Source organism: Canis lupus, chromosome 10, assembly GCF_003254725.2.
Source record: "Canis lupus dingo isolate Sandy chromosome 10, ASM325472v2, whole genome shotgun sequence".
In the NCBI taxonomy this organism is placed as follows: Eukaryota; Metazoa; Chordata; class Mammalia; order Carnivora; family Canidae; genus Canis; species Canis lupus.
The window spans coordinates 17,584,842-17,600,838 of NC_064252.1; the positions used below are offsets into that span (position 1 = coordinate 17,584,842).

At 46.7% G+C, this 15,997-nt stretch overlaps 1 protein-coding gene across 14 annotated transcripts in view; it reads right to left on the bottom strand.

Moving 5' to 3' along the window:
- The window catches only part of PPP6R2 (protein phosphatase 6 regulatory subunit 2), an 83,803-nt gene that overhangs the window by 35,151 nt on the left and 32,655 nt on the right, over window positions 1-15,997 (bottom strand). For 13 of the 14 annotated variants that reach the window (XM_025455410.3, XM_025455357.3, XM_049115196.1 and 10 more), the window contains one exon: window positions 6,009-6,251. In XM_025455410.3, the coding sequence (XP_025311195.1) occupies window positions 6,009-6,235 (227 nt within the window). In that variant the 5' untranslated portion in view covers window positions 6,236-6,251. Of the gene's footprint in view, window positions 1-6,008; window positions 6,252-15,997 lie in introns of those variants that run through there. The other variant, XM_025455445.3, reaches the window with a different exon arrangement.

Below are 15,997 nucleotides of genomic sequence, written 5' to 3' on the forward strand. Positions count from 1 at the left end.
CCACCCAGGCGCCCCCATAAGAAACTCTTAATCAAAGGAAACAAACTGAGTGCTGCTGGACGGGAGGGGGTGAAGGGACAGGGTAACTGGGTGATGGACATTAAGGAGGGCACATGATGTAAGGAGCATATTATATAAAACTGATGAGTCACTGACCTCTACCTCTGAAACTAATAAAAAGGAAAAAAAAAGAAATACCAATATACATAAATGATGTACTATTCATTTGATAAAAATGGTCAGATACAAAATCATCTTCATCCCATCACATGTAACCCCATGACATTACTCTGTTCCCTGCCTTACCATCTGATAGACACAGGGTCACTGCCATTGCCCCTGGGACTGGCACATCTACCCAACAACCTGCTGCAACCAGGACAGAGCCCACCCATATCAGCAAGGCCATTAACAATACCTGGTGCCGGAGCGCCGGGCTGGCTCTGTCAGCCAAGCATTCGACTCTTGGTTTCAACCTAGGTCATGATCTTGGGGTCACAGGATCAAGTCCTGCATTGGGCTCTGCATTCAGCAGGGAATCTGCTGGAGATTCTCTCCCTCTTCCGCTCCCTCTTCCCCTCCCCCTGCTCTCTCTTGCTCTCTAAGATAAATAAGTAAGTCTTAAAAACAATAACAACAGCAATGCCTGGTGCCGCATCCAGGTCCATTTGGGAATGTAGGTGAGGGTGACCAGGGCCAGAGCAGATAGGAAGGTGGTGGGATTGCCCCAGTAGGGCTGACTCCCTAGAGCACACCTGGTCCTACACAGGACAAGCCTATGCAGCTTCAGGCACATTCCTTAACCTCTCTGGGCTTTCTCATCTGAACATGGAGGTGCAAGTGCCCAGCCTCCCTACAAGGCTGTGCATGAAACAGAGCAGGGCCCAGCACACAGTAAGCCCTGGGTCAAGTTTAGCCACTACGACCCTCCTGCTCCTGGCAGCCACCGGTACAGGCCCTAACACAGGCCTACACCAAGGTGGTCACTGTGAACGGTCTACAGAGGCCGGGGTTTGAGAGACTCTAGAGAAAACAGCAGAGCATGGCAGCCCACTGAATATGGAAGGGGGAAGAAACCAAGAAATCCAGGTCTGGCTACAGGACAGGTGTTTCTCATCAGCTCAGAGCCAAGAAAGCACCTTCTTGGGCTTAAAGAAACAGTGCTAGGTGGGGAGGCTGGGTGTAAGGGACCTGGTGCATTCACAAAGACGGGCCCAGTTAAATATGCAGGCCCAGGCCAGGAAAGGGGGCAATGAGAGGAGTAGCCAGTGCCCACTTCATGGGACAGTTACAAGGATCAAATGAGTCATCTCAGCACCATGGATGGTGAAACCAGCATGGCGGAAAACGTGCACTAGCCAGGGGCAGGCGATCAGGGAAGGCCTGCTCAGTGTACGGCAGGAGGGCCAGGTCAGCGACCCTGAAGGCACAGCAAGGCCCTATACCACACAGGTAGGGAAGTGTGCACCAGTCTCCAAACAACAAGGGAAGATGTATGGATGGTAGAAAAGAATCAAGACCCAGAGAAAAGTACAGACTATTCCTTCAGAAAACACTTCCAGAGCACATGGAAAGGTGCCAGTCTGGTTTCCACACACAAGCAAACATGTACGATGAGCTCTAAGGCACTGACCCTCTGTAGAGGGACCGAGGTTTTCTTTATTGGTATTTTATAATTATTCTTCAAAAAATAGGCACTGCTTTAGTAGGTTCTAAAATTTACACAAGGAACAGGAATTCCAGTTAAACAGGGTAGATCAAACTTCCGGGCTTGTTACCATTCCCTCTCAAACTCCTACTCAAATGGTGCAAAGGAAAGAAGACAAGAAAAGAGAAATGGAAATGACTCCTATCAAGGTCCAGAGCGCTGGTGTGGCCACAGAGGGAGCACCAACTGGAAAGCACCCGAGAGAGGCCTGGACACAGAGGCAGTGGCTTCCAGGCGGGGCGGAAGGCCTGGTTCAGGAGCGCAGTGGGCTTCCTATCCCCCGAATTTCGAGTACACGGGACTCAGAAGTTATAACCTGGAAAACTGGAAAAGGTAGAGAAGAGGAGCTCTTAACTCAAGGACGTCGGGCACAGCTGAGAGACTGATGGGACGCTGTCCAGAAACAGGGGGCCGGGTAAAAACACATGGGTGCCTGCAGCCCCTCTTCCTGACTCAGGGTCCTCATCGCACAGCCAGGAGCAGGGAGGATTATTTTCTGGAGACACTGTAGGACAGAAAGAAATGTCAACCAGTCATCATCTAACCAAATGGCTAGCTATCCGTCGCCCATGCGGAAGTACGGTGAGCAAGTCCCCCTTAGGCCCCAAACTCTGCACAGACCTTGGTGCCTCTCTTTTGGAAGGAACATAAGGGCTGACCAAATAAACAACCACCAGAAGACAAGGCATGCAGAGCAATGACAGAGAGTATGGAGCACAGAAGGAAAGTACCAGAAACACTGTCCCAACACAGAGTGGCCACGCGCAAGACATGCAGGTCCAGGGTTAAAATATCTGACAAGAAAGATCTCTTCAGTTAAATGATAAAAAGTTTAAAAATCAATAAAAGGAGAGGAAGAGAGCATGTGAAGAAGCCTCTTAGATGCAGAACAAAAAGGCAAAGACAGAGCAGAAAGAAGAGGAGGAGAGCATGAAGTGAGGCGGCTTACACGTGACTACAAGTGTCAGGAAGAGGCTACCAGAATGGAGAAGATTGTTAGAGAAGCTCTACAGAAGTTTCCCTGTGTGGAAAGCCATGAACACATGTGCCTAAAGGGCCCGGGGGTATGTACCCAACCAGTGCCAAGAAGCCCAGACATGCGTCTCTGTGGCACGAATATGGAAATACTGCTTGCAGCGGAGCCCTCACTCTGAAACCCCTCGGGGACTCCCTGTCCTGCCCACGGGGGGCCCTCACATTACGGGGGGACTCCAGGACGATGGGACCAGACGAGGGCCGAGCACCCCCTGGACGAGACAGAACCTGGGGGTCCTGTTACAACCCGCATGTCGGCAGCAAGGCCAGGACGACGAGCCAACCATGGAGTCTTCTGAAGCACAGAGACTGGTGTCCGTGCAGAGTCCATGCCAGACGGCGTTTCCAACAAGCGTGAAAGGAGACCGATGCACTGTAGACACCCCCTCACATGGTCCTCCTCAGGAAGCTACTAGAGACTAGACTCCCCACAGGAAGGAAGCCCAAGGCGATGACGATGAGGTCCTGGGACATGGAAGGAAGGTGGGCCCAGGGTTATCAGAGTGAGGATAGAGGGAACCCCTCTGCCCCCCGGACACCTCCCTCTGTGCCAAGACTCACTGCCCACGCCCCCGGGTGGTCACCGGGGCGACTGGGCTCAGCCCTCCTTCCTGCTCTGACCTGTGGCACCACAGGACAGAAAGGACACCGATCCTGCCCCAGCCCTATCTTCTGCTGGGGAGCACTTGTAACTCTGCGACCTGGATCACGGAAGCCCATGGCCAGAGCTATAAACCACACTCTCCCACGGCACTTTTCAAGTAACTGCAGTGCTGTCTTGGGGTCTGTCTGCTGACTCTTTCGTCTTCTTCTTCCAATGGCTAAGAACTCAGCAGGCAAACTGGACAGGGACCTCCAGAGAAAGACCAGGACCTCCTCGTGGCTCCCAGGCTGGACCAGCCCCGGGCTGCAGCACAGAGCCCTCACTGCCTGGAGCAGCCTCTGGCTCTAAGTAGGACCTCAAACTACCCAGGGGCAGCTTCTCTGAAACAGGCATGGTTCGAGTGCATCCTCCACCTTTGGGAAGAGTCTCCCCATCACCCAGCCTGCAGTCATGCTGCCTGAAGCAACTAGTTAGACTGCTCAGAGCCTTCTCCTCAAAGGCATGAAGGCCAGGCCAGCAAGGTGGGCAGTAGCCCCGAGTGGAGCAGCACAGAGGGTGGTTCCGGTAAATCAAGTCCGTACTCACTCACTCACTCACATAGTCCGCGGTGGCTTTTACACCAGCACAGCAGAGTTGAGGAACCACCACACATCCACTGGCCTGCAAAGCCTGCAGGATTTCCTGCCTGACCTTTCAGAGACAGTGTGCTGACTCCTGGTCTACATACCTGCTGTATCCTCCCCATCTTTAAAGATTTTATTTATTTATGTATTTATTTATTTGAGAGACAGCATAAGCAGGGGAAGAGCAGAGAGCCCAATGCAGGGCTCGATCCGAGGACCCTGGGGATCATGACCTGAGCCGAAGGTAGATGCTCAACCAACTGAGCGCCCCTTAAAAATAATCTTGACTCTACTTCTTTCTTGTCTACCTCATCTATCCATCCATCCTATTCCTTTTCTCAAAAAGGAATCTTTGATTTACCTTTAATTAAAATCAAATTAATTTTTTAAATTAACATTTTTAATTTGTGATATGCATGCATGCAGTTCAATGGGGCTCATGAAGAGGGGCAGCCTCTTGCCTCCTGTGTCCTTGCTCAGCTCATGTTCATCCTCAGCTCTGTGGTTACCTTCACGTTTCTAAGTAAATACAGATGTACTTCTTCATTTGTCACCATCCCATGTGACAGACCAACCTCTTACGATGGGAGATGAAGACAGAGCTCTCCTGTCATCTGGCCCTCACCCTCACTCTGTAAAATCTCACACTTCTTAGTCAAACCCAGGGCCTATGCTTACCTCGTGTGAACATGCAGACACCGTCCACAGCCGAGCTGAGCGGTTCGCTCCGCTTACATCTACTTACTTATGTGAGTCCCTCCGAGGTGAAGTTCTTTCACTGCTGGGTTTGCATGGCCTCGTGTTCATCCACTACTACTTTATCCCAAACTGTCTGACAATGAACACGAACCTCTCCTAGCTCTGAAGCCACTCTGGGATCCCCTCTGCCCAGATCCAGAACTTCTCCCACCCCAGCTCCCTGTCCCGTCACCAATGCTTTTCTATGCAGGGAGACGACGTAAGTTATCACCAAACAGGACACATTTGGAGTGAGAGGGTAAAAGGGATGAGGGCCATCCACAGTGATGCTGAGACAAGGGGCAGTGACCAGGCATGTCCGGTGCACAATGCCTTCTATCTGACCTTTCACCATGGCCCTAACCCACAGGCTCCTCCACCAACAAGCTCCCACCTCCATCTAAGGCTCTCTTCTGGCAGCATCGACACGGCTCCCCGGGGAGAGGTCGTGAGCGACCCCCGTAAATGGGTGTCCCTAAATCAACTGTCCCCTGCCACAGGCACTTCTCATCGCCCTCTCTGGCTTTCTTTTCCTTCTAAGACAAAGGTCAACGAAGGCTTCTGTAAAGACGTAGAGAGTAAATATTTTAGACAGTCTATGTTGTAACTCTGCCCTTGTAATCACCGAAGGCTGAGTGTGGCTACCTTCCAACAAGACTTATTCGTGGGCAAGTGAAATTTGAATCGGATATCAATTTCAGTGGGTAACAAAGCATTACTCCTTTGATTTTTTACAATCATTTAAAAAACATGAAACTATTCTTAGCCTGCAGGCCACACAAAGATAGGACTTGACCTGTGGGCCATCGTCAGCCAGCCCTGTTCTAAGACTTGACCACCGCAGTCTGGCACTCAATGGACACAGGAGCACCTAAGGGCTGCCCTGTGTGCCCCTGTTCCTGTGTCACTGGTCCCAGGCGCCGCTGTCCCCCTCGTTCACACTCTGTCCTCATCCCAAGTCCCAGCCACATCACCACTTCCTTCTGTCACGTCCTAACATCCTAGCCAATTGATGAATGGAACATTTCAGGAAAAACTGTGAGAATGGTCAGTACCACTGATGACATGGCCTGTTTCCTCTGATCCCAATACCCCACAATGAGGCAGTTCCCATGGCCAAGAGGTCAGATGCTGCCCATCCCTCCTGATAGGCCACGTCCCCAGGCTGGGGCCTGCTTCCCACTGGGGTGCAGCGGGAATTCCTGCCAGAAGCCCTGGCTCTAGCCGTCCTCAAGCAGCACCCAGCACCTCCCTGCAGCCCTGCCCAGCTCTGGGCCCCGGTCACAGCCTCAGTACATACTTGAAGCGGACCTTCTCGTCCATGTCCAGGGGCGGGTCCTGTGTAATGAGGCTCACCAGCTCCTCCATACACTGTTGCCTGCAGAGGAAGCCCAGCAGTTTCTGGTTCTGAGCCTTGCACTCCTGCAGGATATCATCTTCATCCATCAACTCTCGCAGTGTCACATCCTCCCTGTCCAGCAGCTTGTCAACATGGGACGTGGTATTCAAGTCAAACTTCCAGAACATGATGACGGCCACGAAGCTGCAAGCAAAGATATGAGGGGTCACTTCTCCCACCATCAGCAAGTCTACACCAAAGTCCAGGAAGTCCATCCCCAGCCCATGCGGTGCTGGAGGCTGTTCTCCCGAGGAACGGTCTCGACAGATCTCTCCAGGTCTGGCTCCAAAACTCGCAGGGACTTCCCAGCTCCTCCGCAGTGCAGGACCTGTGCCTTCTCTCAGTTCCCTCTGCCTGACCCACCTTGCCTGCTCTCCTTTCCCATCATGCTGGACCCACCTCCAGGGTTCTCACTGGCTCCCTGGCTCCCATGTCTTCCACATGTCAGCACTGGGGATGCATCTCCACCCCGAGCAATGTAACAACTCTACAACACTCCCTCTCAGGGTCTAACCCCATCTGAGTGAACACGAGGCATCTCTCCCCCAGTGTCTCTGTAGTGCACATTCTCTATAGAGTGTGTCTGACATCTTAAGAAACCTCTCTGGCCAGGGACAGACTGTCCCTCCCAGAATTAGCCAATCCTTATAAACAGCTAAGGGCCCAGGCGGAGCACTGCTATGACCTGCAAACTAATCCATCCAAAGCAGCTCCTCTCTGGGCCCACACATCCCAGGAAACAATCTTCTTCTGCCTTTAATCGTCCCAGGGCCACCCCTACAGCTTAGAGCCCACCAAATTAATCAAACCAGCTGGCCCTAAACTGTCCACCTGCCCTGCCTCATCTTTCCCATGGAAATCCCAATAAAGGTCATGGTTTAAGTGTTCCCCCACCCCTGTCTTCTGCCTCCTGACCCCCCTGGGACTTCCCTGTGGGGCCCTGTGAGAGGCCCACGCCCCCTGGTTCCACCACTGTCAGTGTTACAAACTTAGTTTTCCTGAGCCTCCCATGTCTACTCTCCTGCCCACACCTGATGGACCGTCTCATAGAAGAACACAAATCCTCTTAACAACCCCAATCTAAGCAAGTCAAACTCCTGATGGCTCACCCTCAGCAACCTGGTCCCCCTTCACTGTTCCCATCTCCGAATGACCCAGCTTATCCCTTAAGCCAGGACCCCTCACATGCACAGCCCTAGAAACCACTATTCCCCCAGCCTTCCCTGTGTCTCACACACACCACCCACTCCAGGCTCTTGCAGTCTTCACCTGGACTATACAAGGTTTATTATGCTAGGTGTGTCTCATAGCGCAGGCTCCCAGGGCCCAGACTGCTTGCAACAAAATTTTCACTGTTTGATTCAAAATAAGGATGATAAAGCCTATATCCTTAACAAAGTAAAACCTACATATACTTTGAGATTATGAAATCTCTTCAATGTCACACCAACTGTTATCTGCAAAATTGTGGGAATGGGAGATGGGATTTATCTTCTCTAGTAAGTTTATTTAGAAGAGTAAAGACCCCACACAATGTAGAAGCCCCGATTTGTCTGCATGTAAAGCCAATCTGCTCTAGGAGCCCCTGACACAGGCTCCTTGGTTATCCAGCCAGCCCCCGTTCCCCCACCCCTTGGCAGCCTCTTGCCTTTGCGCGTCAAACTCATTTCTTTAAAACACAGACATCTTCAGGTTCCTCTCATCTCAGCTTCCAAACCAATGCTGGCTCCACATGCCTACCACTCACCAGGCTGCTTTTTGCAACACTCGCCCAGGCCCTCTGGCAGCTTCCTGCTATCTCCACAAGGACGATGTCTTTCTTCTTCTTTTTTTTTTTTCGATGTCTTTCTTCTGACACAAAGTGCACTTTCCTACCTTTATCCTTCTGCATAGGCTCTTGTGCTCAGTCGCACCTATGACATAATCCCACTCACCTTGCCAGACTGAGCTAAGGAACAGCACAGCCCGAGTTTCCCGATAACCAGCACCTGTACACACTGTCAGTGGGCCTTTGACTGGCAGTGCAAAGGACTCCACGCTCTGATACCACACTCAGTTACCACCCTCTGGGTTCCAAGATCTTCCTATGTCTCTTGTGAAGAGTGTGGATGGATACTGTGAGTGGTAGCAACATACTTGGGGAGAGCAGAAATTATCATCAGAAATAATTTCAGGATAAAATGGCAGTCTCTCCTAAATGCCCTGCAGAACGACAAACTCTCAACACACAATCCAGGCAAAGAGAGGAACTAGAGAGAGACTCCCATCTTGCCAAGACTTTCTTCCAAACAAGAACTTACAAGAAAGAGGTAACTAGAGGTAGCTTTTGTGTGTCCTGCTCTCAGCCACAGAGTGGGTGAGTGGATGGGAAGACCATAAGATCCCATCAACTATATGGGACAAGTTTTTCTAGCAGGATCCTAAAAAAGGACTGGATTAAATCAAACAAAGACCAAAAAGGAGAGAAGGAAGAGGGGTAGGAGGAGAAACAAGCAACAAAAACAAAGGGGACAAATGAAAAAAAATGGCAAGAGAGCAAACAAACTTAACCACGTCAATAAGTACAATAAATGCAAATGAATAATTTCAACTAAAGACAAATCAAAAAACAAATAAAGACAGAAATGGCCCAGATTTTAAAAAACAAAAATAAATTACATGCTAAGTATTAAATCCTTACATTAAATTTAAAGATACAAAGGGACGCCTGGGCGGCTCGTGGTCGAGCGTCTGCCTTCAGCTCAGGTCATAATCCTGGAGTCCTGGGATCGAGTCCCACATTGAGCTCCCTGCAGGGAGCCTGCTTCTCCCTCTGCCTGTGTCTCTGCTTCTCTCGCTGTGTCTCTCGTGAATAAATAAAATCTTTAAATAAATAAATTTAAAGATACAGAAGCACCTGGGTGGCTCTGTCGATTAAGCATCCAACTCTTGATTTCGGCTCAGGTCATGATCTCAGGGTCATGAGACTGAGCCCTGTACTGGTCTCCCTGCTGGGTGTGGGCCTGCTTAAGATTCTCCCTCTCCCTCTGCCCTTCCTTCTCCCTTTCTCACTCTCTCAAATAAATAAATAAATAAATAAATAAATAAATAAATAAATAAATAGATGTTGTTTAAAAAATTAAATAAAGATAACAGGTTAAATGTTAAAAATAAAAGTTAAATGGAACAGCATGCACCATGCTAACACTAATCATCAGACAGATGGAGTGGTTGCGTTAATACTGGTCTATCATTTTCCTTCCTTGCAATTTCGTCTGCTTTGCAAATCAGGGTTAACTCTGCATTCATGAGATATCCTGAGTAACAGTCCCTCTTCTCCATTTACGGAGTTCATATAAAACTGGTATTACGTCTTCCGAAAACATTCAACAGAGTTCACCAGTGAAGCTGAGGGGCTAAAATTTTCTTTGGTGATATTATAAGTTATTAATTCCATTTCAATAATAAGTATTTTCTATTTCTACTTGTTTTCACTCTGATAATTTGCACTGCTGAAGGGATTTTATCATTTTACCAAAACTAACTAAATTATTGGCATAAAGTTGTTCATAACATCATTGCATCATTCTTTCAACATCAAGGAGGACCTGTACTAACATCCTTCCTTCATTCTTATGCATTAGTAATGTCTGTCGTCCTTTTTTTCTTCATTAGTGCAAATAAAGGTTTATCAATTTTACTCATCTTTTTGAGGAACCAAATTTTGGCTTTTTTCCCCCACAATTATTCGTGCATATTCTATTTCATTGACTTCCTTTGTTCTCTTTGTAATTTCCTTCCTATTACACACTTTGGGTTTAATTTGTTTTTTTTTTTTTTTCCCCCAGCTTAAGTTGTTAGATCACTGGTTTCTAGACCCTTCCCCTTTTCTAGTAGGAGCATTAAAGCTACAAATCTGCCATCAAGTGCTGCTTTGGCTGCACCCCACAGCTTTTCATGTTTCCGTTTTTACTGAATTCAAGTATAATGATTAATTTTTCAATTATTTCGGGATTTTCTAAATGTGTTTTTTTTTAAGATCTAATTGGCTTTATTAAATGATCCGTGAATCAGGCAGCATCTCATCCCCCAAGCAGAGGGTACTCCCGTTTCTGTTATTTATATATAATTTTTGTTGTGGTCAGAGAGTAGGCTTATATGATTTCATTCCTTTTAAGTTTACTGATATTTGTTTTATGGCCTAGCACAGGGGTCAACAAATTATTTCTGTAAAAAGCTAAAAAGACATAAATAGACCAGATTTTTACACAGGATCCTAATTATTTTCAGCTTTGTAGGCCACACAGGGTCTCTGTTGTACATTCTTTTCTCTCTGTTTTTTAAGATTTTATTTATTTATTCATGAGAGAGAGAGAGAGAGAGACAGGCAGGAAGAGGGAGAAGCAAGCAGGCTCCCTGCAAGGAGCCCGATGTGGGACTCTATCCTGGACCCAGGCAACACACCCTGAGCCGAAGGCAGATCCTCAACCACTGAGCCACCCAAGTGCCCCTCTTTTCTTTTTCTTAACAATCCTTTAAAAACATAAAAACCCTTCTTCTACAAGCTGTACAGCAATAAGCAGTGAGCTAGATTTCCCCACAGGCTTAATTTTGCTAACCAATGACCTTGCATATGACATGGTCCATCTTGGTGAATGTGGCATATGCACCAGAGAAGCCTTTATTCTGTTGCTGTTGGGTGGGTCAGTTAAATCAAGCTGATTGATAATGTTAATCAAGTCTCCTACATCCTCATAGATTTTGTGTCTACTTGTTTTGTCAATAAGAGAGAAGGGTTGCAGTCTTTATGGATCTACTTATTTCTCCTTTTGATTCTGTAAGTTTTTGGTTCACGTATTTTGAATTTCCTTTATCATGTGGATGTATATTTAGGATTGTTCTATCTTCTTTTTTAATTTTTTTTAATTTTTATTTATTTATGATAGTCACAGAGAGAGAAAGAGAGAGAGGCAGAGACATAGGCAGAGGGAGAAGCAGGCTCCATGCACCGGAAGCCCGATGTGGGATTCGATCCCGGGTCTCCAGGATCACGCCCGGGCCAAAAGCAGGCGCCAAACCGCTGCGCCACCCAGAGATCCCTGTTCTATCTTCTTGATGAATTTCCTCTTTGATCATTTTGAAATGTCCCTCATTACTACTGGCAAAATACCATGTCTTAAGTCTGCTTTGTCTAACATCAATACAGCACAGTCTTCCTCTGGTTCATGTTTGGTTATTATCCTTCACCATCCTTTCACTATCAACCTATTTGTGTCTTTATACTTAGTGTTCCTTTAATGTAAACATGTAAACAGTGTATGACTGATTGGTCTCACTTTTATTTAGTCTGTTATTCTCTGCTCTTTAAGATTTATTTATTTTAGAGAGAGTGTGTACAGGGGGGTGGAGAGGCAGGAAAGGGAAAGAGAAGAGAATCCTCAAGCAGACTCCTCACTGAGTGCAGAGCCCAATGTGGGGCTCGATCCTAGGACCCTATTATTTTCTTTTTTTAAAAAAAGATTTTATTTATTCATTCATGAGAAACAGAGAGAGCAGCAGAGACACGCAGAGGGAGAAGAAACAGGGTCCATGTGGGAGCCCAATGTGCGACTTGATCCCAGGACCCCAGGATCATGCTCAAAAGGCAAAGCAGATGCTCAACCACTGAGCCACCCAGGCACCCCCGTCTTGCAGATTTTTAAAATACAAACTGACATGCTAATACTAAAATGTATATGGAAATTAGAAAAACAAAATAAAACCTAGAATAGCCAAAGAAATTTTGAAAAGGAATTACAGGGACGCCTGGGTGGCTCAGCAATTTGGCACCTGCCTTCGGCTCAGGGCATGACCCCGGGGTCCCGGGATCAAGTCTCACGTTGGGCTCCCTGCATGGAGCCTGCTTCTCCCTCTGCCTGTGTCTCTGTGTCTGTGCCTCTCATGAATAAATAAATAAAATCTTAAAAACAAATTTTAATTGCACACTTAAGTGGATGAATTCTCTCAATAAAGTTGTTAATGGGGTGCCTGGGGGGCTCAGTAAGTAAAGCCTGTACCTTTGGCTCAAGGCATGATCCTAAAATAGCCAAACTGTGGAAGGAGCCTCGGTGTCCATTGAAAGATGAATGGATAAAGAAGATGTGGTTTATGTATACAATGGAATATCACTCAGCCATTAGAAACGACAAATACCCACCATTTGCTTCAACGTGGATGGAACTGGAGGGTATTATGCTGAGTGAAGTAAGTCAATCAGAGAAGGACAAACATTGTATGTTCTCATTCATTTGGGGAATATAAATAATAGTGAAAGGGAATATAAGGGAAGGGAGAAGAAATGTGTGGGAAATATCAGAAAGGAAGACAGAACATAAAGACTCCTAACTCTGGGAAACAAACTAGGGGTGATGGAAGGGGAGGAGGGCAGGGGGTGAGGGTGAATGGGTGACGGGCACTGAGGGGGGCACGTGATGGGATGAGCACTGGGTGTTATTCTGTATGTTGGTAAATTGAACACCAATAAAAAATAAATTTATTATTAAAAAAAAAAAAAAAAGAAACCAACCTCCAAAAAAAAAAAAAAAGGCATGATCCTGAGGTCCTGTGATGGAGCTCTGCATCGGGGCTCCCTGCGAAGAGTTAGAGGAGTTACGAGCAGTCTGCTTGAGATCCTCTCCCTCTGCTCTGCTCCTCCCTCCCGACTCACGCACACACGCTCTCTCACAGATACGTAAATCTTAAAAAAAGAAAGTAATCCTATGTGTTTGAAACTAAATAACATATCCCCAGTAAAACCCTTAAGGTAAAAAAGGGACTAAGCAGCATGTATAATGGAATAATGATGAAAATATTTCAGGTCCAGATTTGTAAGACAAAGCTATAAGTAGTACTTTAGGAAAGAATATACAGTTTTAAATACATTTGCCAGAAAATAAGAATCTTTAAAACTAAATAAACTAGGTAACTAATTTAAGAAATTAGACAAGAAAAAACAAAGTACAATAGCCTGAATCAGTGAAATAGAACATTTTAAAAGTGAGGTCAACTAAAACTTTTTGAAAAAATACTTAAGTATTCTCACTGCACAACTGCAGGACTGGCCAGGTCATCGCAGAGGTGTCACACACTCCCACTAGGAGGGAAGACAGGCAGACGCTCCATGGCACCCAGGACGGCACTCCGTGAAACCATGTGCGTCCCCAGCAGCCCCGGAATCCCCCTACCTCCACATCCCAAGAAATGACAGGGCCCTGTACAAGCAGGAGGCAGCAGAGCAGGAAGCAAACACGGGGGATCGCACACTGTTAGACTGCAAATGAGAGGGACACATGGCAACGTGGATGAATCCTAAAAGGATGGGGCTAAATGAAAAAACCTAAGAAACAGATCAAGGCCATAATATGATCCACGCACTTAATTTAAAATGCGTGCACTCCTGACAACATGCATCCACAGGACACAGACACAGGACAGGGTACACTGAACACATCACAGTGACTGCCCTATAGGGAGGGATGGGGTCCAAGGAAACAAGATGCCAGCTGAGGAAGTGAACCCAGGAGCACATCCCCAGAGAGGGGGAAAGGAATGAGAAGCCGTCAGAGCAGCTCCATGGAAGCTGCAGGCTGTTCCCTCACCAGGTCCAGCGGCGGGCAGGAATGGTCAGAGGTTGTTCAGCATGTTCCCCAAAAACCAGGAGCCACAGAGGTTCCAGGTTAAATTTCCACCTCGTCACTGTTCTAAGTGGCTAGGGCTTATGCTTGTTTTTGCTTGTTGTTTTCTCATTTTTTAACTTATTTGGGGAAATCTCACACATAGCTAACTTTAGAATAGGAAACAAGGGATGCTTGGGTGGCTCAGCGGTTGAGCGTCTGCCTTTGGCCCAGGGCGTGATCCTAGAGTCCTGGGATCGAGTCCCGCGTCAGACTCCCTCCCTGCATGGAGCCTGTTTCTCCCTCTGCCTGTGTCTCTGCCTCTGCGTTTCTCATGAATAAATAAATAAAATCTTAAAAAACAAAAACAAACAAACAAAAAAACAGGACAATGAACCCTCCCATGCCATTCCCTCAACATGGATCAATTCAGGCCCATCTCTTCCCTGGATTGTCTCCTACTCGGTCCACCTGCAAGTTCCCCAGACATTCCTCATTTCACTGCCCTGGCTAGTGAAAAATCTGTCCAGTATTATTTACTTTGCCATTAAGTCTGTCCAGGTATCTTGCAAGTCTCCTGCACGGAGCAGCAGAGGCAGTGTCTCGCTGGCAGAACCACACAGATGCACTGAGGTACCCCCACTGCACCCTCAACCACTGATCGGGGGCTGTCGATGCCGCCTGTGTGATGCCAACAAAGCAAACACAGACCTGGGTCTGTACACGTGAGCCCACAGACCACAGGTTCCTTTGGGGTAGGGAGAGGTCATAGGTCTGATGTATTCTATCACAGACTAAACACAGAACAAACCTTGTACAAAAAATAAAACCAAAACTAAACCCAAATCATATTACCCACTTACTCTTAGCTTATAATTTGAAACAATAAGCTAATTTAACGTCCACCTATTTACTCCTAAATTATAAAACAAGAAGTTTAGTAAGGACATCTATCCTGCACATTCAAGGGCTTCTGAGAACCCACCCCATTTACAGAATCAAGTGTACCATCTATTCACTAAACCAAGTCCGAGGGACCCGTCTGTAAAAGCCGGCCCAGCTCAATAGTTTACAAGACACTGTGATTTTTCAGGCCGGTAAATGTTTTTAATTTAGAAAACCAACAGAGGGGGATCCCTGGGTGGCACAGCGGTTTAGCGCCTGCCTTTGGCCCAGGGCGCGATCCTGGAGACCTGGGATCGAGTCCCACATTGGGCTCCCGGTGCATGGAGCCTGCTTCTTTCTCCCTCTCCCTCTGCCTATGTCTCTGCCTCTCTCTCTCTATCATAAATAAATAAAAATTAAAAAAAAGAAAAAAAAGAAAAAAGAAAACCAACAGAGGATTGCCAACTTTTCAACTTGGCCAAACTAGGAAGAGGGAAGGAAGAGACAAAAGACACAAAGCAGGAAAGGATGAACTAATATCACCCATATTTACGTTAATTTCAGGAACCAATGACTTTTTATCTCAAAAAAAAAAAAAAAAAGAAAGCCATAATCTCAGGATTAAGAATAACATTTCACTTTGAAAAAATAAGAGTTTGAGGGGATCCCTGGGTAGCTCAGCGGTTTGGCGCCTGCCTTTGGCCCAGGGCGCGATCCTGGAGTCCTGGGATCGAGTCCCACGTCGGGCTCCTGGCATGGAGCCTGCTTCTCCTTCCTCCTGTGTCTCTGCCTCTCTCTCTCTCTATCATAAATAAATAAATAAATAAATAAGTAAGTAAATAAATAAATAAATAAATCTTAAAAAAAAAAAAAATAAGAGTTTGGGATGCCTGGGTGGCTCAGCAGTTGGGCATCTGCCTTCGGCCCAGGGCGCAATCCTGGAGTCCCTGGAATCGAGTCCCACATCGGGCTCCCCACATGGAGCCTGCTTCTCCCTCTGCCTGTGTCTCTGCCTCTCTGTGTCGTGAATAAATATATAAAATTTAAAAAAAACAAAGAAAAAAAATAAGAGTTTTAAGAAAAATGTACCTTACCACTTATTTTGCTAATGTCACCAATTATTACAGACCAGCACGTGAAAACATCTAATTACATTACCACTGATACTTGAAATAAAACCATTAATTTAGACTATTTGCTTCATCTCGTATCAGTACCTTAAATAAAAAAAATCTCTGCAACAGTATTGATATGTCTCTCACTATCCACACATTTATTTTTATTTTAAGATTTTATTTATTCAGAAGAGACGCACAGAGAGGCAGAGACATAGACAAAGGGAGGAGAAGCAGGCTCTATGCAGGAGCCTGATGT